The sequence below is a fragment of the Gekko japonicus genome, unplaced genomic scaffold (genome assembly GCF_001447785.1).
Source record: "Gekko japonicus isolate JY-2015 unplaced genomic scaffold, Gekko_japonicus_V1.1 scaffold103, whole genome shotgun sequence".
Taxonomy (NCBI): domain Eukaryota; kingdom Metazoa; phylum Chordata; class Lepidosauria; order Squamata; family Gekkonidae; genus Gekko; species Gekko japonicus.
Window position 1 is genome coordinate 1,011,301 of NW_015160210.1, and position 27,781 is coordinate 1,039,081.

The 27,781-nt window shown below is 49.4% G+C and overlaps 1 protein-coding gene across 1 annotated transcript; it reads left to right on the forward strand.

The window, feature by feature from the left end:
- Nucleotides 1-25,579, forward strand: SHMT1 (serine hydroxymethyltransferase 1 (soluble)). Its single transcript, XM_015409342.1, has 12 exons — nt 1-73; nt 6,177-6,297; nt 8,277-8,422; nt 10,386-10,501; nt 14,488-14,648; nt 15,943-16,024; nt 17,363-17,575; nt 19,117-19,233; nt 21,115-21,237; nt 22,018-22,134; nt 22,557-22,667; nt 25,039-25,579. The coding sequence occupies exons 2-12, from the start codon at nt 6,196-6,198 to the stop codon at nt 25,209-25,211; spliced, it is 1,461 nt and encodes a 486-aa protein (XP_015264828.1). The 5' UTR covers nt 1-73; nt 6,177-6,195; the 3' UTR covers nt 25,212-25,579.
- The last annotated feature ends 2,202 nt before the right edge of the window (nt 25,580-27,781 follow it).

A 27,781-nucleotide genomic window follows, 5' to 3' on the forward strand; every position in this document is an offset into this window, starting at 1 on the left:
CAGGGGGGGCGGGAGGGAGGAGCCCTCTTTCTTTCTAGGGACTCTTTGGTGCGTGGGGCTCTTAGGAATCCAGGCAAGTGTTTAAAATCTTTTATTCCTTTTTTTTTTTTTTTTGCAAGATCTTAGGCCTTTCCTCCTCCCTCTTACGCCTATTGCAACTTGGCAAGAGCCTTCCCACAATTGCACGACAGGCAGAAACTCAGCAGGGCGAGTTTTCCACCACCACCACTTGGGGAAACCGCCCCTGCAGAACATCTGCCTGCCCCACAGTTGTTAGAGTAGCCCTGCCGGGGAAAGCAACAGGACCGGTGTCTTTGATGATCCTAGCGTGCCTTTAAACGAACCTTTCTCCCAGGGCCTTTCGGAAGCGAACTGTAAAATGCTGACCAAAGACCCTTTTTCAGTGCCTCAGAAGAGCCCTGCTGGATCAGATCCGAGGGTCTCACACCCTGTTGGCCACGGGAGCTCGAATTTCCCCCTTCGGTTGCTTTCTCTGCAGCTGTGCTTCAAAGATATACTGCCCCTGAATGTGGAGGCTCTGTTTAGTTGTCGTGACTTATAGGAGGTGTTCTCCATTAATCTGGCCAGCCCCTGTTTCAGCTGTTAATATATGGCAAGGGGCAAATGGTCGTTCTCCCCCCTCCCCGAAACAAATCTTGTCCGGCTGAGCACTCCTGTTCCAAAAGAGTAGCTTTTGAAATACACGTTTGTGCATGACTGTCACATGGGGCCACTAAGGAACATAAGAACATAAGAGACGCCAATGTTGGATCAGGCCAAGGCCCATCTAGTCCAACACTCTGTCACACAGTGGCCAAAAATACCAGGTGCCACCAGTAGGTCCACCAGTGGGGCCAGGACATTAGAAGCCCTCCCACTGTTGCGCCCCCCCCCCAAAGCACCAAGAAGACAGAGCATCACTTGCCCCAGAGCCCCTATCTATACCTTGTGGCTAATAGCCACTGATGGACCTCTGCTCCATATGCCTATCTAAATCCCTTTTGAAACCGTCCATGCTTGTAGCCGCCGCCACCTCCTGTAGCAGTGAATTCCATGTGTTCATCACTCTTTGGGTGAAGAAGTACTTCCTTTTATCCGTTCTAACCCGACCGCTCAGCAATTTCATGGAGTGCCCACGAGTTCTTGTATTGTGAGAAAGGGAGAAAAGTACCTCTTTCTCTACCTGCTCTTTCTCTACATCTCATGCCATTTCTGACCTAGAAGCGCTTTCTGCATAGAGTGCCCCCAGGATTGGTATTTGCGTTTGCAACTTTTCCAGCGATTTTTATGTATTCATTCATTTACACACATCCACAAAGCTTCCGTGGCAGAGTGGGGATTCGAACCTGGGTCTCCCAGATTCTAGCTGGGCAGTCTTAACCATTCCACCGCCGTGGATCTCAGTTTATCTTTGTTTTATACCATGCTTTTCTTCCTAATGGGGACCCAAAGGGGCTTACAACCAGACCCGTAGCCAGCATTTTGTGGCTTTTGGGGCATTTTTTTTCTCCTGGTGGGACTGAAGTTCTCAGTGCAGAAAAAAAAGCCATTCAGCCAATAAAAAGCTGTTACTAGGATAGATGTCTAAATTGCAAGCTGTCAACCACTTTAGATGACAAGTTCTCAGCTGCTGCAAGTTAATCACTTCTGCCAGCCTAAGCAACAGTTCTGATAAGGAGCTGGCAGGTGGGGATGATGACTTTGACAAGCAAGCTAACACTTAGGCAGAGAAACTCTCTTAAAGGAGACCAGTCTCTTGACACAGAGTTAGAAGGGATCCTAGAGGTCACCTACTCCAACCCCCTTTGCTCAGGGTGGGAATCAGTCAACTAACAGCACCTCACTCTGCTTAAAGGAGCGCATGCCTTAAAAAAAATGTTTTTAAATGATTGAGGCCCCAAAAGCCCCACTGTAGTGACGGGCCTGCAGAGTGGGGATTCAAACCTGGGTCTCCCAGGTTGTAGTTGGACACTCCACCACCCTGGATCTCTGTTTATCTTTTTGTTTTATACCATGTTTTCCCCCCAGCTGGGATCCAAAGGGGCTTAACAACGTTCTAAATTTTATCCTCTCAACAGCCCTGCAAGGTAGGTGAGGCTGAGAGCGAGCCACAGGCCCAAGGTCACCTAACAAGCTTCTATGGTGGAGCGGGAGGGGGCCTTTCGAGTTGCCAGCCTCTTGCTGATGATCGCTTAGGGGAGGGCCTGTTTTCATGGCACAGCCTGAGCACTTCTTGAGAAGGCGGAGTTCCTCGTCTCCCTGATCTTTGCTTCCAAGCCTGCGACACCTGGGAAGCGCTAATACGAAGGCACGATTTCGCAAAATGGACTTTAGCTGCTTGCGGGTTGCCAACCCAAATATGGCTGCCCGATTGACTCTGGGCGGGCCTTTGCTATCCTTGAGGAGTCAATGATTAAAGCGGGGCTTTTTTCGTTTCCATGAAAACAGACTTGGCTTTGTTACTCTCGAAATTCTTAACAAGGGTCACGCTGGCTAAAGGCAGTCAGCAGATCAGAGCCGTTTTGGGTCGTCTTTCTCCGGCTGATGGCGTTTTGACACATGGGCGTTCGACACTGGAAAATGCATTCTTCCCCCCCAAAAAAGTCTGTCTGCCCATACAAACTTGTGCCTACCCATTAAGATCTTCTGCAAAGGCCCTGCTTAGAAATGTGAGATCTCGGGAAGAAAGTCCCAGGTTCAATCCCCGGCATCTCTAGCTAAAGGGATCTGGTGGTAGATGATGTGGAAGACCTCTGCCTGAGACCCTTCTGGTGTTCTTCTCAGGGGAAGGCCTCTGCCTCTCTGCCCTGTTGTGGGTCCTCTGGAGGAACTGGCTGGCCCCTGTGTGAGACGGGATGCTGGACTAGATGGACCTCCACTGGTCTGATCCAGCAGGGCTCTTCTGATGTTCTTCTCAAGGGAAGGCCTCGTCCTCTCTGCTCTGTTGTTGGCCGTCCAGAGGACTAGAGGGACTCACTGGTCTGATCCAGCAGGGCCCTTCTGATGTTCTTATCGGGGGAAGGCCTTGGCCTCTCTGCCCTGTTGTGGGTCCTCTGGAATGAGACGAGATGCTGGACTAGATGGACCTCCACTGGTCTGATCCAGCAGGGCTCTTCTGATGTTCTTCTCAGGGGAAGGCCTCATCCTCTCTGCTCTGTTGTTGGCCGTCCAGAGGAACTGGTTGGCCACAGCGTGAGATGGGATGCTGGACTAGAGGGACCCTCACTGGTCTGATCCAGCAGGGCCCTTCTGATGTTCTTCTCAGGGGAAGGCCTTGGCCTCTCTGCCCTGTTGTTGGCCCTCCAGGGGAACTGGTTGGCCACCGTGTGAGACAGGATGCTGGACTAGAGGTTCCCTCATTGGTCTGATCCAGCAGGGCTCTTCTGAGGTTCTTATCAGGGGAAGGCCTCGTCCTCTATGGCCTGTTTGTTGGCCCTCCAGGGGAACTGGTTGGCCGCTGTGTGAGACGGGATGCTGGACTAGAAGGACCCTCACTGGTCTGATCCATCAGTGCTCTTCTTAGGTTCTTACATACTGTGGTTGTCCATCCAAGTACGGTTTCCATCCAAGCAGCAACCTTTCTTCTTTACTACAAGAACCCTCTTTTATTCTTTTCTTGTCTCTCAGGTTCAGATAGATGTGCTTAAGGTATCATAGAATGCATCAGTTTGCTGCTTTCTGTCTTTCTCAGGTGTTCGGTATATTTGCAAAAGTTGATTGTAGAAAATTCAGGCAGTTATAGTCCCCTCCTGAGCCTGTCTTCTCAGAATCCTACTTCAGGCTATTCAGTGGTCTTAGGATGGGACTGTTATATTTTTAAAGGCTGTAAATATGCCAAACAGTGCAATCGGTATATTCAAATAAAGTTCAAAACGATGCATTTTATGTCATTACAGCAGAAAGTTTAGGTTTGCTAGCAAAGTAAGTAGCGTCTGTATTTCATATCCCCCCTCCCCAATTTATCATTGTTGAAAGGGTGAACCCTGTCATGATTTCAACTGATTGAAATAAACTAGATTTGTAGCAGTTAGCAAATCTACAGATTTGCGGCTGTAAGTTCGTGCTTGTAAGAGGCTGACTTGTTGGAAACCTTTTGCGCCAGAGGTGTAATTTTTTTTTTTTAAAAGGTGCACCCCAAGGCTGAAACGTGTTCACTCTAAAGACATTGCCTCCCAAAGCTGTATTTTTATCCTACCCACCTTCTAGGAGAGCCAGTTTGGTGCAGCGGTTAAGTGCGCGGACTCTAATCTGGGAGAACCAGGTTTGATTCCCCACTCCTCCACTTGCAGCTGCTGGATGACCTTGGGCAAGCCATAGCTCTGTCAATGCTGTCCTTGAAAGGGCAGTTCTCTCACAGCTCTCTCAGCCCCACGTACCTCACAGGGTGTCTGTTGGGAAGGGAAGGATTTTGTAAGGTGCTCTGAGACTCCAAGTGAAGGGCGTGGTATAAATCCAATCTCTTCTTCTCTTCTAGGAGCTCAGGGTGGTATATATCATTTGCCCTGTCTCCAACAGCCCTGTGAGGTCGGCTAGACCGGGAGACGGGGATTTGCCGAAGGTTTTCTGGTGTGTTTCATGTCAAGGTGGAGACCTGAACCTGTGTCACTCCAGTTCTAACATGAAGCCATAACTCACTCCGCTGCTCTGTTCCTCAGTATTAGGGCAGGTTGTGGTTATTCAGAGAATGCAGGAAAGGGCTGGAAAAAAAATATCTAGACATCTGTTTGTCCAGGTGCCTAACATTCAACCCGGATTTAGAGAGGAGCCTTTTTCATCCCCTTCTCTATCCCAGATTCCACCATTGTAAAATTTGTTTTACACTGTATTTTCCTTGATGCCCCTTTTCAAAACGCTCTGGGTGACTGACACAGTTATCCCCATCAAACAATTAAAAAACAGAACAGTTTTACAAAGTGACACATGAGTAATTCCAACAAGAACAAAACTTTTTTTTAAAGCACCCATAGTATAACTTTTTTATTTTATAAGGAACAAACACAAACAAACATACATTGGGGGTTTCCAATACATCATTAAATTATCTATTTGAATACCTCACACAATATTTGGTTATTCGTATCTATATTCCACCTTGTATTTTTGTATAAGTCTTTTGCATAAGATTAAAAATAAAGTTCTTTTCCCCTTCTGAATTGGTTGTAGGCCAATATGTTTTATTTATTGTATTCTTCAACCCACTTATAGAATCTTAGCCATGTATTTTCAAAGCTTCCTTCAGCTTGTCCTCTCGACACGAAGGTTAATTTGTCCATTTCTGCAGGTGATTTATAATTTCTTCTCTTCAGGGTATCTCATTTCTTCTCCGATACTTAGCATACAGTATTCTTGAAGTTGTCACTACATGTATAATAAGATAAGAATCTTGCTTTTTACGGTTCTCTGGTAGAATGTTCAATAAGAACAATTCTGGTAGATAAGGTATAAAACTCTAACATTTTTTTGTGCAGCAAGAACAAAACTTGAGTCCCCTGAGACCTTAAAGACCAATAACATTTTCCAGGGTATAAGCTTTCATAAGAACATAAGAGATGCCAATGTTGGATCAGGCCAAAGGCCCATCCAGTCCAACACTCTGTGTCACACAGTGGCCAAAAATACCAGGTACCATCAGGAGGTTCACCAGTGGGGCCAGGACATTAGAAGCCCTCCCACTGTTGCCCCCCCCAAGTACCAAGAAGACAGAGCATCCCTTGCCCTAGAGCCCCTATCTATACCTTGTGGCTAATAGCCACTGATGGACCTCTGCTCCATATGCTTATCTAATTCCCTTTTGAAGCCGTCCATGCTTGTAGCCGCCACCACCTCCTGTGGCAGTGAATTCCAAGTGTTAATCACTCTTTGGGTGAAGAAGTACTTCCTTTCGAGAGTCAAAAATCATTTGGAATGAATTGTGAAGTTTTGTGATAAGAATGACAAGTGATCTCTGTCCAACAAAGTCAGAGTCCAGGGGCACCTTTAAGACCAAGGGAGTTTTTATTCAAGGTATACGTTTTCGTGTGCACGCACACTTCTTCAGATACAGTGAAATCTGTATGTACTTATTCATGTTTTCTGTACATATTTATAAAAATAAAAAGCCTGCTTAATAATATATATTTTTCTTCTCACTTGGCCTGCAAATCCTCTCTCATATCTTTCTTTTTGTGCCGCCGTAGACTTGAAGGGCAGACGGCCATGGCCGACTTCACCAATGCTGACGGCGATTGTATCAGTCCGAGCGTCTGGGCCTCTCACAATGCGATGGTGATGGAACCGCTGGACACCAATGACCCAGAGGTTAGAAGGTCATATAGATTTTGGCAGAAATGCTTAACGGACGTCACTGTCATGAACTCTTGGAAGCCGAGGGCATTGCAGTGTGGGGCCGGGAGGATGGGAAGGGTTCATTGACGTAGGTACAGTGACGCCATTCATTGAGAAATCTGCAGCTGGTTTGGCTCCAGCCCTTGCTGGATTTGAACTCGTTCCACAGGGACTTCCAGTGCAATTTGGCTTAACCTTTTCCAGAGCTGGTGTAACAACTGGCTAAGAGGTTGGGGTGGAAAACCCCCAGTTCAGATCTTGCTTCGGGCATGACAACAGGTCAGTCCTTCAAACCAATCCATTAAATAAATAAATGGATGAAGTCACCCTGTAAATGTTTACTTCACTGATACTTCCTCTTTTCTCCCTAACGGGAACCAAAAGTGGCTTCCAGCATTCTCTGTTTTATTCTCACAAGAAGAAGAGAAGAAGAAGAGATTGGATTTATAGCCCGCCCTTCACTCGGAGTCTCAGAGCGGCTTACAAACTCCTTTCCCTTCCACTCCCCACAACAGACACCCCCTGTGGTGCTGAGAGAGCTCTGAGAGAACTGCCCTTGAGAGAACAACTCTGACAGAACTATGGCTTACCCAAGGTCACTCAGCAGCTGCAAGTGGAGGAGTGGAAAATCAAACCCGGTTCTCCCAGATTAACCACCACAACAACCCTGTGAGGTAGGTTCAGCTGAGAGTGGGCGACAGGGCAAAGGACACTCAGGAAACTTCTGTGGCTAAAGGGGGATGCGAACCTGAATGTCCCAGATCCTACTGTAGTGCTCTAACCCCTGCTCTGTGCCCACCTATAGCTCTTACAGTGGGGTTTGATTCCCCACTCCTCCACATACAGCCATCTGGGTGACCTTGGGTCAGTCACAGTTCTCTCAGAGCTGTTCTCTCAAGAGCAGTCTCTCAAAACTCTCTCGGCCCGACCTAACTCACAGGGTGTCTGTTGTGGGAAGGGGAAGGAGATTGTAAGCCGCTCTGAGACTCCGAGTGAAGGGCGGGGTATAAATCCAACTCTTCTTCATCTTCTTCCTCCACATGCATCCAGCTGGGTGACCTTGGGTCAATCACTGCTCTGTCAGAGCTGTTCTCTCAAGGGCAGTTCTCTCAGAGCTCTCTCAGGCCCACCTACCTCACAGAGTGTCTGTTGTGGGGAGGGGAAGGGAAAAAAGTTTGTAAGCCACTCTGAGTGAAGGGTGGGGTATAAATCCAATCTGTTCTTCTCTTCTCTACTGCTGTTTATCATCTCTGCTGGGATTTGGGGTTTGATTCCCCACTCCTCCTCCACATGTAGCCAGGTGGGTGACCTTGGGTCAGTCACAGTTTTCTCAGAGCTGTTCTCTCAAGGGAAGTTCTCTCAAAACTCTCTCAGCCCCGCCTACCTCACAGGGTGTCTGTTGTGAAGAGAGGAAGGGGAAGGTGATTGTGAGCTGCTTTGAGACTCCGTGTGAAGGGCGGGGTATAAAGCCAATCTCTTCTTCATCTTCTTCCTCCACATGCAGCCATCTGGGTGACCTTGGGTCAGTCACAGCTCTCTCAGAGCTGTTCTCTCAAGGGAAGTTCTCTCAGAGCTCTCTCATCCCCACCTCCCTCACAGGGTGTCTGTTGTGGGGAGAGGAAGGGAAAGGAGATTGTGAGCCTCTCTGAGACTCCTTGTGAAGGGCGGGGTATAAATCCAATCTCTTCTTCTTACAGAAGTGAGCGTGCATGTTCTTCCATGCAGTGCTGTTGCGCATCTTGCTGGCAAATGTTCTCCCGGCTCTCTCAGAGCGCCACGCTTCCCAGTTTAGATGTGGCGACGCAACCCCCCTGCCCTGCTAATCAACTTTGCGTGGTTTCTTTTGGGGCTGGACACAGTTGAGAGAAACGCTCAAACATGGACTTCCATCGGGCCTACTAGCCCTGCTGGGCTTGGACATGAGCAGCGTCTCTTTTCTCCTCTTGCCAAAGGTGTATGACATCATTCGGAAGGAGAAGCGGCGGCAGCGGCTCGGTTTGGAGCTGATCGCGTCCGAGAACTTTGCCAGTCGAGCCGTGCTGGAAGCTCTCGGCTCCTGTCTGAACAACAAGTATTCGGAAGGCTACCCTGGACAAAGGTGGGCAGGGGGGGCGTGGCTTAAGTTCTGACTGAGTCTGTGTTTCTTTATCTGGAAGAAGAAAAGTGTTGTCTTCTCTTGGAGGATGCTAGCAGGGGTTGGGATCGTTGGTTTATGTGTGTCTCTCCCCCCCCCCCCCCCCCCGGTCTAAACCAGCGGTGGCGAACCTATGCCAGAGGTGGCACTCAGCCCTCTCTGTGGGCACGCGTGCCATCGCCCCAGCCAGGCCCAGACCATCATTAAAGTGTCGGATTCTCTGCCAAATAATTTTAAGTAAATTAAAGCATTTGGGATTGCTTTCCTTACTTTGTTTGGATCATCTAAAGTTAATGTATAGGTTGTTTTTTCTAAAGTAAAACCTCAGTATTCAGGTTAGATTGCCGTGTTGGCACTTTGCGATCAATAAGTGGGTTTTGGGTCGCAGTTTGGGCACTCGGTCTCTAAAAGGGTCGCCATCACTGGTCTAAACAAATCTTTAAAGAATTCAACCGCAAAAACAATATATTTATTGGATTCATTCAGAGCCAGTTTGGTGTAGTGGTTAGGAGTGCGGACTCTGATCACTCCTCCACGTATATATCTGCAAAATTGCCATTAAAAAAGTAAAGGTTTCCCTTGCTAGAAAGCCAGTCGAATCTGACTCCAGGGGGCGGTGCTCATTTCCATTTCCAAGCCGAAGAGTCAGCACTGTCCAAAGGCTTCTCCGTGGTCATGTGGCCAGCATGATTAAACACCAAGGCGCACGGAACACTGTTACCTTCCCACCAAAGCAGTTCCTATTTATCTACTTGCAGTTTCTTGCTTTCAAACTGCTAGGTTGGCAGGAGTCAGGGCCAGAGCTGGGAGCTCACTCTGTCACACGGCACTCGGGTCTCGAACTACCAAACTACCAACCTTCTGCTCTGCAGCTCAGCCTCTTAACCTCTGAGCCACCGCAACCCCTCAAAATTGCCCTTACATTGTGTTTTTGGTAACTATATTTCCTATCAGCTTTTCCCTATTCCCTTTTTTCTTTCTGTATCCCCTTAAAAATGTAAATTAAAAAATTGTTTTTTTAAAAAAAGAAACTGGGTATAAGCCCTGTGAGGTAGGTTAGCCTGAGTCTGTGACTGGGCCAAGGTCACCCAGCGAACTTGTGTGGCGGAGTGGGGATTCGAACCTGGGTTTCCCAGATTCAGCCTGACACAGACTACATTGTGGGAGACCCTACTGTAAGCACCACCTCATGCTGAAACTGCAGATTGGGTAGCTCCACTCAAACACGAATGGAGACCGATCCAGGTAGTCAGCCATGTTGGTCTGAAGCTGTTTTATTACAAAGGAACTTCAGGAACAGAATGGAAAGGGAAATTGCTGAATTACAAGTTATTACAACACTTGGAACAAAAATCTCCCCAGGACTCAACAGGGATATTGGTTTTTTTATCCCATTACATATGCTAACTCATTCAGTCCTCACGTATGTATTCTCAACAAGAAGGACTATAAATCCTCTGTATTTTAGTGTATTTCTTTTTCAGAATAGTATATTAGGATACTGAATGGATGTCTGCTGACAACATTACATCCATCTCAAAGTGCCTTCCACGCACCCTCTACGCCTCAGGGGAGATAATTAAGATTCTGTTACTTCCCACAATTCGAAATAACACCTTTAGATATTTATCTGCTATTGTGACATATTTATTGCTTTACAGCTATTGACCTTATAACCTTAACTTATTTAGTATTTCACTTTGCATAACTTAAACATCATCATGTTACATGTTAATTTGCTGTTACGTCCCTGTCTATAAGTTTAGAACCTCATCTTCCATTCCACTGTATTGGAAAAAGTGTGCCTTGCACACGAAAGCTTATACCTTGAATAAACCTTTGTTGGTCTTAAAGGTTGGACTATGAATGGAGACCGTAAGTTGCTTTTCTGATGTATTAAAATGTCGGTTTTGGTCTTTCTCCTTAGATACTATGGTGGGACAGAGTTTGTGGACGAGTTGGAGAGACTGTGTCAGAAGAGAGCTCTGGATGCTTACGGGTTGGATCCACAGAAATGGGGCATCAACGTCCAACCCTACTCAGGTACTCTAGAGTCTGGTCCTTCAAGTAGGCATAGCGGGCTGGGGATAAGAATGTAAGAGAAGCCATGTTGGATCAGGCCAATGGCCCATCGAGTCCAACACTCTTGTGTCACACAGTGACCAAAACCCAGTTGCTATCAGGAGGTCCACCAGCAGTGCCAGAACTCCAGAAGCCCTCCCACGTTTGCCCCCCAATCACCCAGAATATAGAGCATCACTGTCCCAGACATAAGAATGTAAGAGTAACCATGTTGGATCAGGCCAATGGCCCATCCAGTCCAACACTCTTGTGGCATACAGTGGCCAAAACCCAGTTGCTGTCAGGAAGTCCACCAGCGGGACCAGAACTCCAGAAGCCCTCCTACTCTTGCCCCCCAAGCACCAAGAAGACAGAGCATCACTGCCCCAGACATAAGAATGTAAGAGGAGCCATGTTGGATCAGGCCAGTGACCCATCCAGTCCAACACTCTGTGTCACACAGTGGCCAAAACCCCGGGGGCCATCAGGAGGTCCACCAGCGGTGCCAGAACTCCAGAAGCCCTCCCCCTGTTGCCCCCCAAGCACCAAGAAAACAGAGCATCACTGCCCCAGACATAAGAATGTAAGAGGACCCATGTTGGATCAGCTCAATGGCCCATCCAGTCCAACACTCTTGTGGCACACAGTGGCCAAAACCCAGTTGCTGTCAGGAAGTCCACCAGCGGGACCAGAACTCCAGAAGCCCTCCCACTCTTGCCCCCCAAGCACCAAGAAGACAGAGCATCACTGCCCCAGACATAAGAACGTAAGAGGACCCATGTTGGATCAGACCAATGGCCCATCCAGTTCAACACTCTGTGTTACACAGTGGCCAAAACCCAGTTGCTATCAGGAGGTCCACCAGCGGGACCAGAACTCCAGAATCCCTCCAACTGTGGCGCGCCAAGCACCAAGAAAACAGAGCATACCTGCCCCAGACATAAGAACGTAAGAGAACTCTTGTTGGATCAGGCCAGTGGCCCATCCGGTCCAACACTCTGTGTCACACAGTGGCCAAAGCCCAGGTGCCATCAGGAGGTCCACCAGGAGTGGGGCCAGAACTCCAGAAGACCTCCCACTGTGGCCTCCCAAGCTCCAAGAAGACAGAGCATAACTTCCTCAAAACTTTTGACTTGCTTAAGACAGGGGTCCCCAATCTTTTTGAGCATGTGGGGACCTTTGGAATTCTGACAATGTGATGGATGCAGACACAAAGATGGCTGCCACAGGGGGCGGAGCCAGAAAGAAAATGGCTGCCGCGGCTTCCCTTCAGTCACACAGTGGAGATCCTTGTGCTCGAGTGGCCGCTACAGCCAAAGCAATGTTTTTAAAAACCCGCACCGCCAATCAAAGCTCCGGTGACCAATCCGAAGCCTAGCTGGACAAAAGGCCCACCCAGATTCTAAAAACACGGAGGGGGGGACCCCTCCTTGAAGGCAGCCAGAGTGGAAATCAGAAGGTGGGGGCAGAGTGGGGGGGGGAGCCTGTACGCCGTCTCTCAAGTAGCAAAAAGAGTCTGCCGCCCTGCAATGTTCCCTCTAAGCTGTGGAGTCTTGTGAGCAAAACTTCTACTTTGTGAGCTACTGGCATTAAAGTTGTGAGCGAGCGATTTGGCTACTGCATAAATTAGTTTGCTCTGGAGCCACATCCTTCCTGAGCTAAGATAACAATCTGTGAGCCGGAGGCTAAAAACCTGTGAGCTAGCTCACACTAACTCAGCTTAGAGGGAACACTGCCGCCCTGTAGTCTTGAAAAAGAGTTATTTATTTAATTAATTAATCTATATCCTCGCCCTCCCCGCCGAGGTGGGCTCAGGGCGGCTTACCTATAAGCAAATACATAAATAACAATTAAATTACCATAAAAACATCTTTAAGAACGGTTCATTATAAAACAGTACAGTATCATCAAGGGCGAGCCATGTCGGTTTAATTTCATAGCGATGCCAGTACCATATGAGTGCGTGCAATAGGTTATCTAGATCTGGGGTGTCAAACATGCGGGCCGGGGGCCGGATGAGGCCCCCGGAGGGCTTCTCTCAGGCTCACAGTGGAACTGGCTGTCTTCTGCTTCTTCTTCCAGTTCTACTGCTGCTGCGTCATCGTAGGTTTGAAGCTTACAGATACACACCTGAACAGCACCCTCAGGATTGCAACAGCACAGACATTTTAACGCGATAATTCAGAGCAAGAGGTGTCAGTTACCAGACACTGTTAAATAAACAGGATATTGCAGGAGTGCTAAATGTTTTAAGCATGTTTTTATTTTAAGTTAAAAAAGCCCTTTGTGTTTGTGTCCTTTATCAAGTTTATATCTCCGCTACCTGGCATTACATTTTAGGACACACATGGCCCAGCCCAACAAGGTCTCATTTATGTCATATCCGGCCCTCATAACAAATGAGTTCGACACCCCGGATCTAGATCTTCCGCTCGTTGATCTTTCCCAGGTATAATCGGCAGGCGCAGGCTGTCAATAGCAAGCCAAGGGCCAGGGCTCTATAGCTTCCAGTTGTTGTTGGTAATGGTGGCGGCCCCTTAGTTGAAGTCCTGGTAGAAGAGCCCTGTCTTACAGGCCCTGCGGAAGGTTTTTATGGCTCAGTACCTTGCATGCAGGAAATTTCAGGCGGGTGGCAAAGGGGGTCTGCAGCGGAAGAGCCAGATTCGTGTCCAGCCGCACCTTAGAGACCCACAAGATTTCTGCAGAGTAAGCTTTTGAGAGTCTGAATTTGGAAAGTTGAGAGTTTTGAGTCTGGAAAGCCGACACCCTGGAAACCTTCAGAGGGTAGCCGCGTCGGTCTGCTGTGGAACAGTCAGATTCGAGTCCCGAATTAATTAATCGATTGATTGTCGTATGGCATTGTGTGTAGAATAGCCAGGAGATCCTAAGATTGTCTGGCAGCCACAAGTTCTAGCTCTTTTAGCCTTATGTACCACCAGGTGGCGAGCTAGACTTGTTTTTTAAGGCAAGAGACGTTTCAGAGGTGGTTCGTTGTTGCCTGCCTCTGCGTCACGACCCTGGTATTCCTTGGAGGTCACCCTTCCAAAGACTAGCCAAGGCTGACCCGGCTTATCTTCCGAGATCTGATGGGATCGGGCTAGCCTGGGGAATCCAGGTCAGGGCTAGAGTCCAGAACCACCTTAAGTGACCAACAGGATTTTGAGGGGTATAAACTTCCAAGAGTCAAAGCTCATCCACTAAAAATCTTGTTGGTCTCTCAGAAGAGAAAGAAAAAGAGATTGGATTTATACCCCGCCCGTCACTACCCGAAGGAGTCTCAGAGCAGCTTACAAACTCCCTTTCTGCTCCCCACAACAGACACCCCGTGAGGGAGGTGTTGCTGAGAGAGCTCTTTCAAGGACTGATCCTGAGAGAACAGCTCTGGAAAAACTTGTGACTGACCCAAGGACACACCAGCAGCTGCAAGTGGAGGAGTGGGGGAATCAAACCCGGTTTTCCCAGATTAGAGTCTGCACTCTTAACCACTACACCAAACTGGCTCTTGGGTGCTGCTGGACTTGATTCTACTTGCCCTGGACATCTTGTTGGTCTTTTTAAGGCGGCACGGGACTCAAATCTTGCATGCAGAAGCCAGGAGATGCTGAAAACACTTGCTTCTGTCTCAAGCTTTGGGGAGTGGGCTCCAGGCTGAGCAGAAAACAATGTCATCCAGTGGTCAGACTCTGCAGAACAGAGCTTTGTAGGTTCACATGGGAGAGAAGCGCAGAATCGAGGAACTGGGAGTCTTTAAAGAGTGGAACGGAGCTTTGAAATCTCACGTTCTTTTTCAAGCATGAGCGTTCAAAGCAAAGAAAAGAAAGGCAGCAGAAGCAACCCGTTCTCGGATGACGTCCCGCATGCCGTGGGCGTGCAAACCGACAGATAGACAGCAGACCCCCACTGAGGATGGAACTGTAAATGCCTTCTTTGGGCTCCGTGGGCTCAGGGTTTTCTTCCTCTCCCCTTAGGGTCTCCCGCAAACTTTGCCGTCTACACCGCCCTGGTGGAACCCCACGGCAGAATCATGGGGCTGGATTTGCCCGACGGGGGTCACCTGACGCACGGCTTCATGACGGACAAGAAGAAGATCTCGGCCACCTCCATCTTCTTTGAATCCATGCCGTACAAGGTAAGCGGTAGTAGTAGATGAAGAAAAGGTTGGACTTAGACCCCGCCCTTCACTACCCAAAGGTGTCTCAGAGCGGCTGACAATTTCCTTCCCCTCCCCGTCCCCACCACAAACACCCTGTGAGGTCGGTGGGGCTGAGAGAGCTCTTTCGAGGACTGCCCTTGAGAGAACAGCTCTGAGAGAACTTGTGACTGACCCAAGGTCACACCAGCAGCTGCATGTGGAGGAGTGGGGACTCAAACCCGGTTCTCCCAGATTAGAGTCCGTGCTCTTAATCACTATGCCGAACTGGCAAGAGTCCAGTAGTACCTTAAAGATACCTGAAGTACTGAGCAGTGACTCAGGAAAGCTCATAAAAGATAGATGTCATTACACGAACAACTCAAAGTGAAGTCTGGTGGCGACTTAAAGGCTCAACAGAATTGATTGCAGCCAAAAGTGGTGTGACCCAGAGCTCATTTTATCAGATCCACAGAAAGTATCTGGGTTAGGCAGATACATTTGTATACTATATTCTGGTTGCTTGCAGCTTTTAATATATGTGTGTCTGCCTAATGGAGAAGCACTTCACGTATCGGATGAAGCAAGCTGTTTTGCAAAAGCGCTAGTTTGGTGTAGTGGTTAAGAGCGGCAGACTGTAATCTGGGAGGACTGGGTTTGATTCCCCACTCCTCCTCCACATGCAGCTGCTGGTGTGACCTTGGGTCAGTCACGCCTTCTCTCAAGAGCAGTTCTCGAAAGAGCTCTCTCAGCCCCACCTGCCTAACAGGGTGTCTTTTGTGGGGAGGGGAAGGGAAGGACGTTGTAAACCACTCTGAGTGAAGGGCAGGGTACAAATCCAATCTCTTCTTCTTCTTCTCTTCCTCTTCTTTCTCCCCCAAGCAGCTCACACTGTTCTCCTCCCCTCCATTTCATCCTCACAACAACCCTGCAAGGTAGGCCGAGAGTGTGTGACTGGCCGCAAGGTCACCCAGTGAATTTCTCTGGTAGAGTGGGAGAGTCAAATGTGGGTCTCCCAGAGCCTGGACCGACACTCCGACCACTACGCCATGCTGGGTTTTAAGGAGAATGATGCTTGCACATGACATGCTAACATTTGACAGGGGTGTTGTGGCATGTAAAAACACCTCCTAAAGCCCGTGTACGCAAACAAAAGTCCTGGCTTCCATTATTGGTTAACAGAACAATTTTGACCCATGGAATCAGATTGCTGGTGCCCACTGCCGTCTCCTCTGGCCACTGTCCTGTGAGCCTCAGAAGTCGGAACCCCATTCATTCCCCCTCTTGTTTCTAGGTCAACCCAGAAACAGGCTATATTGACTACGACCGGTTAGAAGAGAACGCTCGCCTGTTCCATCCCAAACTGATCATTGCAGGTAATAATCTGAGAAAGGGGTATGTGGTGTCCTTGCTTATAGGGGAGATGGTTTTACCTTTAAAACACTCTCTGTGTACCTAAACGTGGTATATTGCTGCTGCCACCAGGAATTGGAAATTCCAAATACCTCTCTTTTGGTAGAATGACCCAGGGTCTGGGTACTTCAGAGGACTATGTGGCCCTGAGGAAGGACCATTCTGATTTCTGGGATAAGTTTAAACAAAAATTATTTATTTAATAAAGAACAAAATATGTTTCTGGTTATTTTGAACTATTGCTGATGAAGGGAAGTAGTAAATATAACTGGCAACGCTTGCTGTCACAAACAGTCTCTCAGACTCCCAAAACTCCACTCACAGGCGTAGACACTCAGTCCAATCTCTCTCTTTCTCATCTATATAGCCACACAGGCTGAACTCTTTGTCTTATTCACACAGAATAGACTTATATTCACACAGACTAAACTGTTTGTCTTATTCACACAGGATAAACTGAAAAACTCCCATACTCTCACAAACTATGCTCTCTTCAAACTTCACACACAGAATCCCTCTCATAGGCACCCCTCCTCCCACACTCTAATTCATCAGCCAATCACATCACACTTACCTCCCTCTATCACTCTTCTTACAGTACTGCAGTCAAACTAAACATTTAAAGAAACACACACCAAAACATGAAATCATTGCAGGGTGGACTTCTGAAACCAGAAGAGCTCTCCTTACATCCAGAAGGTTCCAAGCTGCATCCCCCCTACCAGGAGAACTATCACATAATCCAGCACAGGCTTCCCCAACTTGGTCCTCGGGGGCGCCACAGCCCCTGCCAACACCTTTCCCGGAGCCCGCTGAGTGTTCTTAGAAAGTGGGTGGGGCTCCCAGCAAGGCCTCTGACTGACCGTTAGAGATTTGATTGGCTGCGAACAATCTTAAAAATGTTAGAAGGCAAGGACTTTCCCTGTGTGACTGAAGGTAAGTGGTGGCGGCTCTTTTGTGGCTGGCTCCGCCCCCTTTGACGGCTCTTTGACGGCTGGCCCCGCCCCCTTTGGCGACCCTTTGGCGGCTGGCCCCGCCCCCATTGGCAGCCCTTTGGCGGCTGGCTCCGCCCCCTTTGACGGCCCTTTTGTGGAAATGCCCACCGTGCTGTCTCAGAATCCCACAGGTGCCCTCAGGCTCCAAGTGGTTGGGGAATTCTGATCTAGCGTCTCCAGACATTTTTGCTTCTCCCCTGCTTATCTTTCCTTCTCTCCATGGGAGAAAAACTCCCTCTCGGTTAAGACAACCGGCTGCCCCCTGGTTCCTTTTAAACCAGGAAGCTGTCTTGTTTGTACCTTTAGGGGTCAGCTGCTACTCCCGTAACCTGGACTACGCCCGCCTGAGGAAAATCGCCAACGAGAACAGTGCCTACCTGATGGCCGACATGGCCCACATCAGCGGCTTGGTGGCCGCCGGCGTGGTGCCATCACCCTTCGAGGACTGCGACGTGGTCTCCACCACAACCCACAAAACACTACGAGGGTGCCGGGCGGGCATGATCTTCTACAGGAAAGGTGAGGGTCCTGGGATGGCTAAACGCCGGTTAACGTGGGAACGGGAAAGCGGACAGACCTCCTGGGATGACCAGAGCAGTTACGGGAGAGCGGGATTTGCCCGAGAGCGCCATGTTTCGATGAAGAATGTGGGAAGAGGGGTTCTCCCGAGTCAGATTGTTGTTCCACATGACCCAATAGGACCTACTCCTACTGGATGGTCCAGGAGAGCCCGATATTGTCAGATCTTGAAGGATAAGCAGGGTCAGCCCTGGTTAGAGTTTGGATGGGAGTCCGCCAAAGAAGTCCAGGGTTGCTACGCAGAGGCAGGCAAGGGCAAACCACCTCTGCTGACCTCTTGCCTTGAACACCCTACGGGGTCGCCACGTCAGCTGCTATTCGATAACGCTGTCCACCACCAATCGCGACCTGGATGGCCCAGGCTAGCCAGTCTCGTCAGATCTCAGAAGCTAAGCAGGGTCGGCCCTGGTTAGTGCTTGGATGGGAGGCCGCCCAGGAAGTCCAGGGTTGATACACAGGGGCAGGCGGTGGCAAAACCACCACTGAACGTCTCTTGCCTTGAAAATTATGGAGTAGGCAAAAGTCAGCTGCAACTGGACAGCACTTTCTATCACCAATCCTGTTTATGATTGACTTTTGGGAGGGGCTGCGGCTCAGTGGCAGAGCCTCTGCTTGGCATGCAGAAGGTCCCAGGTTCAATCCCCGGCATCTCCAGTTAAAAAGGACCAGGCAGGAGGTGATGGGAAAGACCTCCGCCTGAGACCCTGGAGAGCTGTCAGGAGGGCCTGTGGCTCAGTGGCAGAGCCTCTGCTTGGCATTGCAGAAGGTCCCAGGTTCATTCCCCGGCATCTCCAGTTAAAAAGGACCAGGCAGGAGGTGATGGGAAAGACCTCCGCCTGAGACCCCAGAGAGCTGTAAAGAGGGGCTGTGGCTCAGTGGAAGAGCCTCTGCTTGGCATGCGGAAGGTCCCAGGTTCCGTCCCTGGCATCTCCTGTTAAAAAGGACCAGGCAGGAGGTGATGTGAGACCATGGAGCATTGCTGCCAATACTGCTGCCAAGAATTGGCTGATGGTCTGATTCAGCCGAAGGCATTTTCTGGTGTTTAGAAGGTGAATAGGTTCAGTCCGTGGCATCTCCAGGCAAACAACCAGGTAGTAGGTGGTCTGAAAGAACCTTTGGACTTGAGAACTTGGGGAGCCACTGCCGGTCTGAGTAGACAATATTGAATTCACTGCTTCAGGAAGTGGTGGCGGCGGCTACAAGCACAGATAGCTTCAAGAGGGGACTGGGTTGACATTTGGCGCAGAGGTCCGTCTGTGGCTATTAGCCACCAGGTCTAGATGGGACACTCCGTCTGGGGCAGTGACGCTCTTGTGTTCTTGGTGCTCTGAAGTTGGGCTGTGGTCCCTCTCCGCTCTTGCCTTGTTGACCGTATTTGGATCTTGACGTCCAATCGCACCGACAAAGCTGGAACCCTCGGGAAAAGGGCCAGTGGGGACCATTCATCCCAATGGCCACTGCTTTTCTCCCCTCCTGTTCAGGTGCTCGCAGCGTGGACCCGAAAACTGGGAAGGAAGTCCCGTACAACCTCGAAAGCCTCATCAATCAAGCCGTTTTCCCGGGGCTGCAGGGAGGGCCCCACAACCACGCCATTGCAGGTGAGAGGGTCTCCAAAATCCGGACCGTGGAAACTTGGGGCAGTGGAGGTTTATGGGGCCCAATGGCAGAGTCAAACGCAGCCCAGACACCTGTCAGTTATCCCCGTCAAGGTTACCGTTCACCTGTATTGTCCTTTCACCAGTCCAGATACTCCAATCCCTCACTTATTGGTCCTGGCCAAAATCTTTGATGAACAGCCTTCCATTTGAGTCTGCCTTGGGCCAGGCTGGGTCAGTCTTGCCAGATCTCGGAAGCTGAGCAGTCCAGTGTTCCCTCTAAGATGAGTCAGTGTGAACCAGCTCACAGTTCTTTAGCCTCCGGCTCACACATTTTTGTCTCAGCTCAGGAAGGGAGCGCTCCAGAGCAAACTGATTTAGGCAGGAGCTCACAACTTTTAACGCCAGTAGCTCACAAAGTAGAATTTTTGCTCACAAGACTCCACGGTTTAGAGGGAGCACTGTCAGCCCTGGTTAGTCCTTGGATGGGAGACCACCAGGGGTCATTTGGGGCCGGAGCGCGGCCTCCCTCCCTCCATCTCTTTGCCATCTTTCCCTCCTTTCCTTTTCTTTTCCTTCTTTTCTTTCTCTTTCCTCCCGCCTTCTTTCCTTCTCTTTCTTTTCCTCTTTTCTTCCTTCTTTCCTTCTCTTTCCTTCCTTCTTTCCTTCTCTACTCTCTCGCTTTCCTTCCCTCTTTCCTCCTCCTGCGGCCCAGCTCTAGTGAGAAGGGGTTTAAACTTTAAACCCCTTCTCTCGTTGCCCCCCCCCCCGCAGGCCAGCTGAGGAAGGGAAGGGGAGGCTTTTGAAGATGCCCCCCCTTTGCTTCCCCTTCTGACATCACTTCCGGTGATGTCAGGGGGCGTGGCATATGCTAATAGCCTAGTAGCTCATTAGCATACCGTATGCTAATGAGCTCCTGCAGCTCTTTTTCTACAAAAAGACCCCTGGCAGACCACTAAGGAACAGAGACAGGGGATGGCAAAATACGGTTCTGCTTCTTTGCCCTGACCTGGAAAGCCCCGGCTAGCAAATCTCATCAGATTTCAGGAGCTAAGCAGAAGCAGGGTTGGGCTGGGTTTGTACATGGAGAAAGTCCAGGGGTAGAACTTTTTTCTTGAATACTGTTAGCTGCTAAAATATTGACAGCTGTTGGAAAACAGAAAAAATCCCATTGGTCAAACAATGGTTTACTTAACTCTGGGACATGACTGTGATGGGTAAGTTATCCTCCCAAATAGTATCTGCGGAAAACCCGTTGAAACAAAAGTAGTTTTCGTGAAAAACGGTTCCCCTTTTTTTTGAATGTGCTAATAAGAATGTATACGATGACAACGCTCTACTGGGAAAAAATATGTGGATTTTTTTTATTTTTATCGAGTGATGTTTTTCAGTTACAAATGACTTTCGTTAAATAAGTTAACAATTGAGTTAACTCAATTAAATTAAATTAACAATTGAGCCGAGGGACAGACTGCCTCGGGAGGTGGTGGATGCTCCTTCGCTGGATGTTTTCAAACGGAGGCTGGACGACCATCTTTCGGGTATGTTGCAGGGCTGTCTTTCGGCTACGCTCCTGCAGAGGGCAGGGGGCTGGACTAGATGACCTGCAAGATCCCTTCCAACTCCAACATTCTATGATTCTAAGTTGTTATTGTCTATTGTTGTATTTGAAAAAGCTTTAAATAAACAGTTATTTTTTGGAAAAAAGAAAGTAAGTCCAGGGCCACTCCACAGAGGCAGGCAATAGCAGACCACCTCTGAACATCCCTTCCCTTGAAAAACCCTACAGGGTCGCCTACAGGGCTTCGACTTGATGGCACTTTTTCCACCCCTTCGTGCCCCCTAATGTGTTGCGTCCCATCTTTCCTTTTTGCTCTTGCCCAGGAATTGCTGTAGCTCTGAAGCAAGCCATGACTCCGGAATTCAAAGCTTACCAGAGGCAGGTGGTGGCCAACTGCAAAGCCCTGGCGAAGGCGCTGATGGGCCTCGGGTACCACATTGTTACCGGTAAGAAGCGACCGGCACACGGACCTGTATCTCTCAGGATCTTGTTTTGTTGGGGGCAGGGTGGAAGAAATGCCAGTAATTAGACATTGTTACTCTTTGTAGGCTACTTACAAAATTCAGAGAACTTTATATCTATTGGCGCTCTCGTAGATTAGAAAGTGTTTTTACTTATTTATTTATGTATCTATTTATTAGTTGAATTTATACCCCGCCCTCCCTGCCAAGTCAGGCTTAGGGCAGCTTACAAAAGATAAAATATAAATAGACAATTGTAAACATAGATAAAACCAGTTTAAAGCAATCCTCAATCATAAAGTGCTAGCTAAGTAGATATAAATAGTTAAAGATGGCGGTACAGTCATATCAATACGTTCTACAATCTGCTATGTTTCTCAGCTCCTTAATCGTTATATGCAGAAGACGCTGGCACGAGTTGTAAACGATGAAAACCAGGGAACGGGCTCTAATAACGTTAATGAGGGTATACTTGGTGGTGGTGGCAGCTCCTTAACCAAGGGCCTGGCGGAAGAGCTCCGTCTTGCAGGCCCTGCGGAACTGCATCAAGTCCCGCAGGGCCCTGATCTCCTCTGGGAGCTCATTCCACCAGGATGGAGCCGCCACCGAAAAGGCCCTGGCCCTGGTTGTTCGGCCAGCATTCTAATTCCTAGACAGGGGAGGGAGTAAGAGTCCCCTGCCTACAGCCGCCTCGTAAATTCCCGATTCCAGCACTGTGGATCGTGGGTGCTTTTTTATCACTATTCTCTTGGGGCTGTATTCCAGGGGGGTCCGACAACCACCTGATCCTGGTGGACCTGCGGAGCAAAGGAACAGACGGCGGGCGAGCGGAACGGGTTCTCGAACTGTGCTCGGTCGCCTGCAACAAGAACACCTGCCCAGGTGAGGAGGGTGGCGGGCGGGGAGTCCGCTTGTGGGGGGGTGGTTTGCCATGGCCTGCCTCTGCATAGCAACAGCTGGAGTTTCTCGGGGGCAGTGTTCCCTCTAAGCTGAGTTAGTGTGAGCCGGCTCACAGTTTTTTAGCCTCCAGCTCACACATTTTTGTCTCAGCTCAGGAAGGATGGGCTCTGGAGCAAGCTAATTTGTGCAGCAGCCCAATCGCTCGCTCACAACTTTCATGCCAGGAGCTCACAAAGTAGAACTTTTGCTCACAAGACTCTACAGCTTAGAGGGAGCCTTGCTCGTTGGTCTCCCACCCAAGTGCTAAGCAGGGCCAATCCTGCATCGCTTTAGAGATCTGATGAGATCCGGGTCAAGGGCGCAAGTGATGCAAATGGATAAATTAAATATCTTTTCCTGCACAGGGGACAAGAGTGCCTTGCGGCCCAGCGGTCTGAGGTTAGGGACCCCGGCACTCACCTCCAGGGGCTTCATGGAAAAGGACTTCCAAAAGGTGGCTCACTTCATTCATAAAGGTAAAGTCTGCAAGTTCTGAAGGGGCGGGTCGGACCGCACAGTTTGTTTCCTGCTTCGCTCTGTTTTTATTTCTTTCATTCATTTGCACGCCGCCTTTCTCCACAAGGGAGGACCCAATGCAGCTTGGAATCATAGAATCATAAAGTTGGAAGGGATCTCCAGGTTCATCTAGTCCAGTGATGGCGAACCTTTCAGAGACCGAGTGCCCAAACTGCAACCCAAAACCCACTTATTTATTGCAAAGTGCCAACACGGCAGTTTAACCTGAATACTAAGGTTTTTGTTTAGAAAAAACAACTCATACATTAACTTAAGATGATCCAAACAAAGTAAGGAAAGCAATCCCAAATGCTTTCATTTACTTAAAATTATTTGGCAGAGAATTCGACACTTTAATGACAGACTGGGCCTGGCTGGGGCGATGGCACGCTTGCCCACAGAGAGGGCTCTGAGTGCCACCTCTGGCACGCGTGCCATAGGTTCGCCACCACTGATCTAGTCCAACCCCCCCAGTGCAGGAAATTAGCAACTACCTTTCCCCACACCTCCAATGTCTGCTGTTCCACTCCCAGAAGATGACCAAAAAACCCTGCAGGATGTCCAGCCAAACTAGCCTGGAGAAAATTGCTTCCTGACCCCAAAGTGGCGATCGTCAGTTCCCTGGACGTGTAAGAAAGGGCCACGAGAACTAAGCACTGAGGCAACCCTTCCTGACCTCCCTTCTCGTGATCTGCCCAAGTTCACGGAATTAGCATGGCTTTCAGATGGCCATCTAGCCTCTCTTTGGAAAACTCCAAAGCAGGAGACCCCACCAGTCATGCACGGTCTGCCAAACCTACCTTACAGGGCTGTTGTGAGAACCTGGGAGAAAACAGGAAAACGACATATGCTGCTTTGGGTTCCCAGTGGGGAGAAAATGGGGGTACAAATGAATATGGTTCCCCTTGTGGTTCGGAGTTGTAGTACAAATCCGTTTTCTGGAAAAGGGATGATTCCCTAAACCCTGCAAAAAAAATGAGGAAATTGCCTTGAATTCTTCAAGATCTTGGGATCGGGGCTTGGAGCCTCACCAGCGCTTGGCTATGGGTCAGTCTAGCATTTTTACTTGTGGGGCACAGCTCTCAGGGAGACTGAGCTGTGGGGGCCTGCCCCATCTCCTGGCAGCCTCAGTTCTCTTCCGTGGGCAGAATCGGCTCTGGGACGTGTTCGCCTCTCACTTCCTCTGCCTGTTTTAATTCGCTTCGGTTTAGAGAGCGCCAGGCCGACTCTGCCCGTGTGCCAGCCGACAGGGCTGGGAGGGCCCCGTGCAGCGATTGCCCTCTCTGCCCGCCACTAGACCCCCTGTGCATTCCTCCGCCCCCCTGGCATGCCACCCACCTCCCTGTGCCCCCTCCCACAGTTGCAGATGAGAGGGCAGGCGAGGAGGACACATCGGGAGGTGGCAGGGGAGGTGGGCAGGGGGTTGGTGGGAATTGGATACCCTGAGCCCTGGCGGCTGACCCACCTTGGGGTACGCAGACGCCGGCTTTGCCTGCCAAGACAATCGTGCAGGAGCCAAAAATGTGAGGTCACGGGAGGAAGTGGAAATCCAAACACAACATCTGTGACAAAAAAAACGAAGAGTGAATAAAGAGAGCCAGTTTGGTGTAGTAGTTAAGTGCGCAGACTCTAATCTGGGAGAACCGGGTTTGATTCCCCACTCGCACCTGCTGATGTGACCTTGGGTCAGTCACAAGCTCTGGCACAGCTGTCCTTGGAAAAGAGCAGTTTGTGTCAGAGCTCTCTCAGCCCCACCCACCTCACAGGGTGCCTGTTGTGGGGAGGGGAAGGGAAAGGAGGTTGTAAGCCACTCTGAGACTCCAAGTGAAGGATCCCAATTCTTATTGATTTCTACTTATCAACTCATCAGTCATCAGTTGACCTTTATTGGCATAAAATAACTTAAAATACTTATCAACTCTTGAAGGAAACATTCCATGTTGCCTCTCTAATGACAGAACCCAAGGTCTTCACGGTGTGTGAGATAATAGAAGAGGATTTTCTACAGAATTACTACAGTAAATGATTTTGCAAAAACCTCTTTATTGACTCTTCGTTATTTTTGTCATGGATGTTGTGTTTGGATCTCCAAGACAATCATGCAGGCAGAGCCTTGTCCCTCCCTGGGTTGAAAAACGCCTTTCCTCCGTCCTGTACGCACATCAGGCGACGTCCCTGCTGCCCCCCTATCGCCACCGACCCCGTTGTGCTACTTCTGTGTTCGCCAGGAGGGCCGGGCCGGCTTTCTCGCCGATTTGCTCAGCCGGCCGGCTTTCTCGCCGATTTGCTCAGCCGGCTTTACCCGCTCGTGCCTCTTTGTCGCCTCTGCAGGGATCGAGCTCACCTTGCGGGTCCAGAACGACATGAGCCCCAAAGCGACGTTGCGGGAGTTCAAGGAGAAGCTGGTGTCCGACGAGAAGTACCGGGAGCCCCTGAAGTCCCTCAGGGAAGAGGTGGAGGCCTTTGCGGCGACCTTCCCCATCCCTGGGTTGCCCGTTCTGTGAAAGCCATACGGCAGCCGCAGCTGGGACGGCCGTGTTTCTTTCTACGATCGCCTTGCTAATCTGCCCTTGGGTATTCTGGAGCCGCAGGAAGTAACGACCCCCCCGCACCTGTAGTTATCCTCTTTCCCCACCCCTGGAACACCTTCAGTGTTCACTGTCCCTAAAAGCAAGGGCAGTTTTTAGAATGTGCTTTTTAATGAACTTCTCCCCCTTTGTAATGTGCCACAGAATGGCCAGATAGCCAGAATGAATGTGTCAACTCTCCAAAGAAGTATTAAAACTCTCTTGGTTGTTTTTTTATCGGAAATCCCAAAACGCATCATTTCCACAGCTGTACGAAGATCTTGAGAAATGGCAAAAAGTCCAGTAGCGCCTTTGAGACTAACAGGCTTTATTGCAGCTTAAGCTTTCGAGAAACACAGCTCTCTTCGTCTGACGAAGAGAGCTGTGTTTCTCGAAAGCTTAAGCTGCAATAAAGTTTGTTAGTCTTAAAGGTACTACTGGACTTTTTACCATTTTGCAGCAAGGGACTAACACTCGTCTGACGAAGAGAGCTGTGTTTCTCGAAAGCTTAAGCTGCAATAAAGTCTGTTAGTCTCAAAGGCGCTACTGGACTTTTTACCATTTTGCAGCAAGGGACTAACACTCGTCTGACGAAGAGAGCTGTGTTTCTCGAAAGCTTAAGCTGCAATAAAGTCTGTTAGTCTCAAAGGCGCTACTGGACTTTTTACCATTTTGCAGCAAGGGACTAACACTCGTCTGACGAAGAGAGCTGTGTTTCTCGAAAGCTTAAGCTGCAATAAAGTCTGTTAGTCTCAAAGGCGCTACTGGACTTTTTACCATTTTGCAGCAAGGGACTAACACTCATCTGACGAAGAGAGCTGTGTTTCTCGAAAGCTTGAGCTGCAATAAAGTCTGTTAGTCTGAAAGGCGCTACTGGACTTTTTACCGTTTTGCAGCAAGGGACTAACACGGGTAGCTCCTCTGGATCAAAGACCTCGAGGGAGATCGCCACGGGTGGAAGCCCCAGGCCGATAAACGGACAAAGAATCAACCTTTTCCAAAGTTAAAGTTGGTCTCAGTGTGCAAAATGGGATTCCGAGAAGCACCACCGGGGAAAGAATCCTGTGCCAATGAAGGGGACCTGTCAGCTTCTATCAGTCCCCAAATAACCGCCAATCTGGGTTGTATGTAGGGCAGAAGTTTATTCGCACAGGTTTTCATGCTGAAACTTGCCCTGTGGGAGGAAGCCGGGAGGCTGTATGAACAGACCTCAAAGAGGTAGTATCCTGGGGGGGGGGGGGTGTTCCCCTCGAGGACAACCTTTGCTGGTTTCGAACCCGGGGCTTGTGCTTCGGATGCCACTCCCGGGCTGCCTTTTGAAGCAGAGTGCAGGGCTTTCCGACCGCGCACAGAGGGAAGGAGATGCTCATAAAAGGTGCAGCTGGATTGGAGTTTGGTAGCACCTTAAGAGACCAGTGAGGTTTTCGGGATGTCAGGTTTGGAGAGTCAAGCTCCTTCCAAAAGATACCAGATATCTGACGAAGGGACCTTTGACTCTCGGAAGCTGGTACCCTGAAAATCCTGGTGGTCTTTAAGGTGCTGCCGGACTCAACACAACCTGTGGGAACTGTGAAACGGAATGTTTTCCTTTCTTTGGTAACTACTGGTTGCTGTTCACGATTGCTCTCTATAGAACAGCAGGTTTGCGCCCACGATCCTCCCAAAGGGGGAAGAGAGTTTTGAGAAACACTCTCAAAAGCAGCGTCTACAAAATGGGGCTGTAAAGGCCAAAGTGTGTCTCGAACAGCAAAGCGAGACCGGCCCCTTGTGCATCCGAACGGCAGCCTGCGGATTTCCCCAGCCATCTCCCCTCTCTCCCCCGTTTCATCAGAACACAAGACCCCCGTTCGTGTAGTCAGGACAATTTTTACTGAGCACAAATAAAATTAAGGACCGAACCACAATGTGTACGCCGAGAATTATTATATCAGCTTTTAAAAATACAACCGGTTTTTAATGCTGTTTCAAAAATATCGGCCTGAATAAATATCTCCCCACCCCCCAGTTTTTTTTAAAAAATGTACACTTTTTTTTTTCATTCTCGCCGCCGGGTGTTTTAAACATCTTTTCCCCTCCCCCGTTAAGCTCTTGTGCAAGGAAACACCCTGACAGCGCTAAGATACAGAAGGCGGGCTGCTCCGATGCTCCATTTTTGTCTGGGGTTTTTATTTTTTTCCTAACTACTGCCTACACGGAGGGTGCAGTGTACACACAGACAGGGATGAGAACCTTAAACATGCAGTCATGGGCAGAAGTAGTTTGGAAGAGCTAGAGAGCCAATGCGGGGGGGCGGGGCGGAGGAGCGTGTTTGGGGGCTGCCGCCGCCACCACCAACCCAATTGATAGCAAGACACGGTGAGGAACTAGAACAGCGAGAGACAGCAAGAGAGAGAGGGAAAAGCTGATGGGTTCTCTGACGCCCGGGAAGGACCGGTTTTCCGATCCCGAGTTCGTCACCATCTGGGCCGCTCATCCAGTGCTTGTTGCTGGGCAAAGCAAAACCCAAC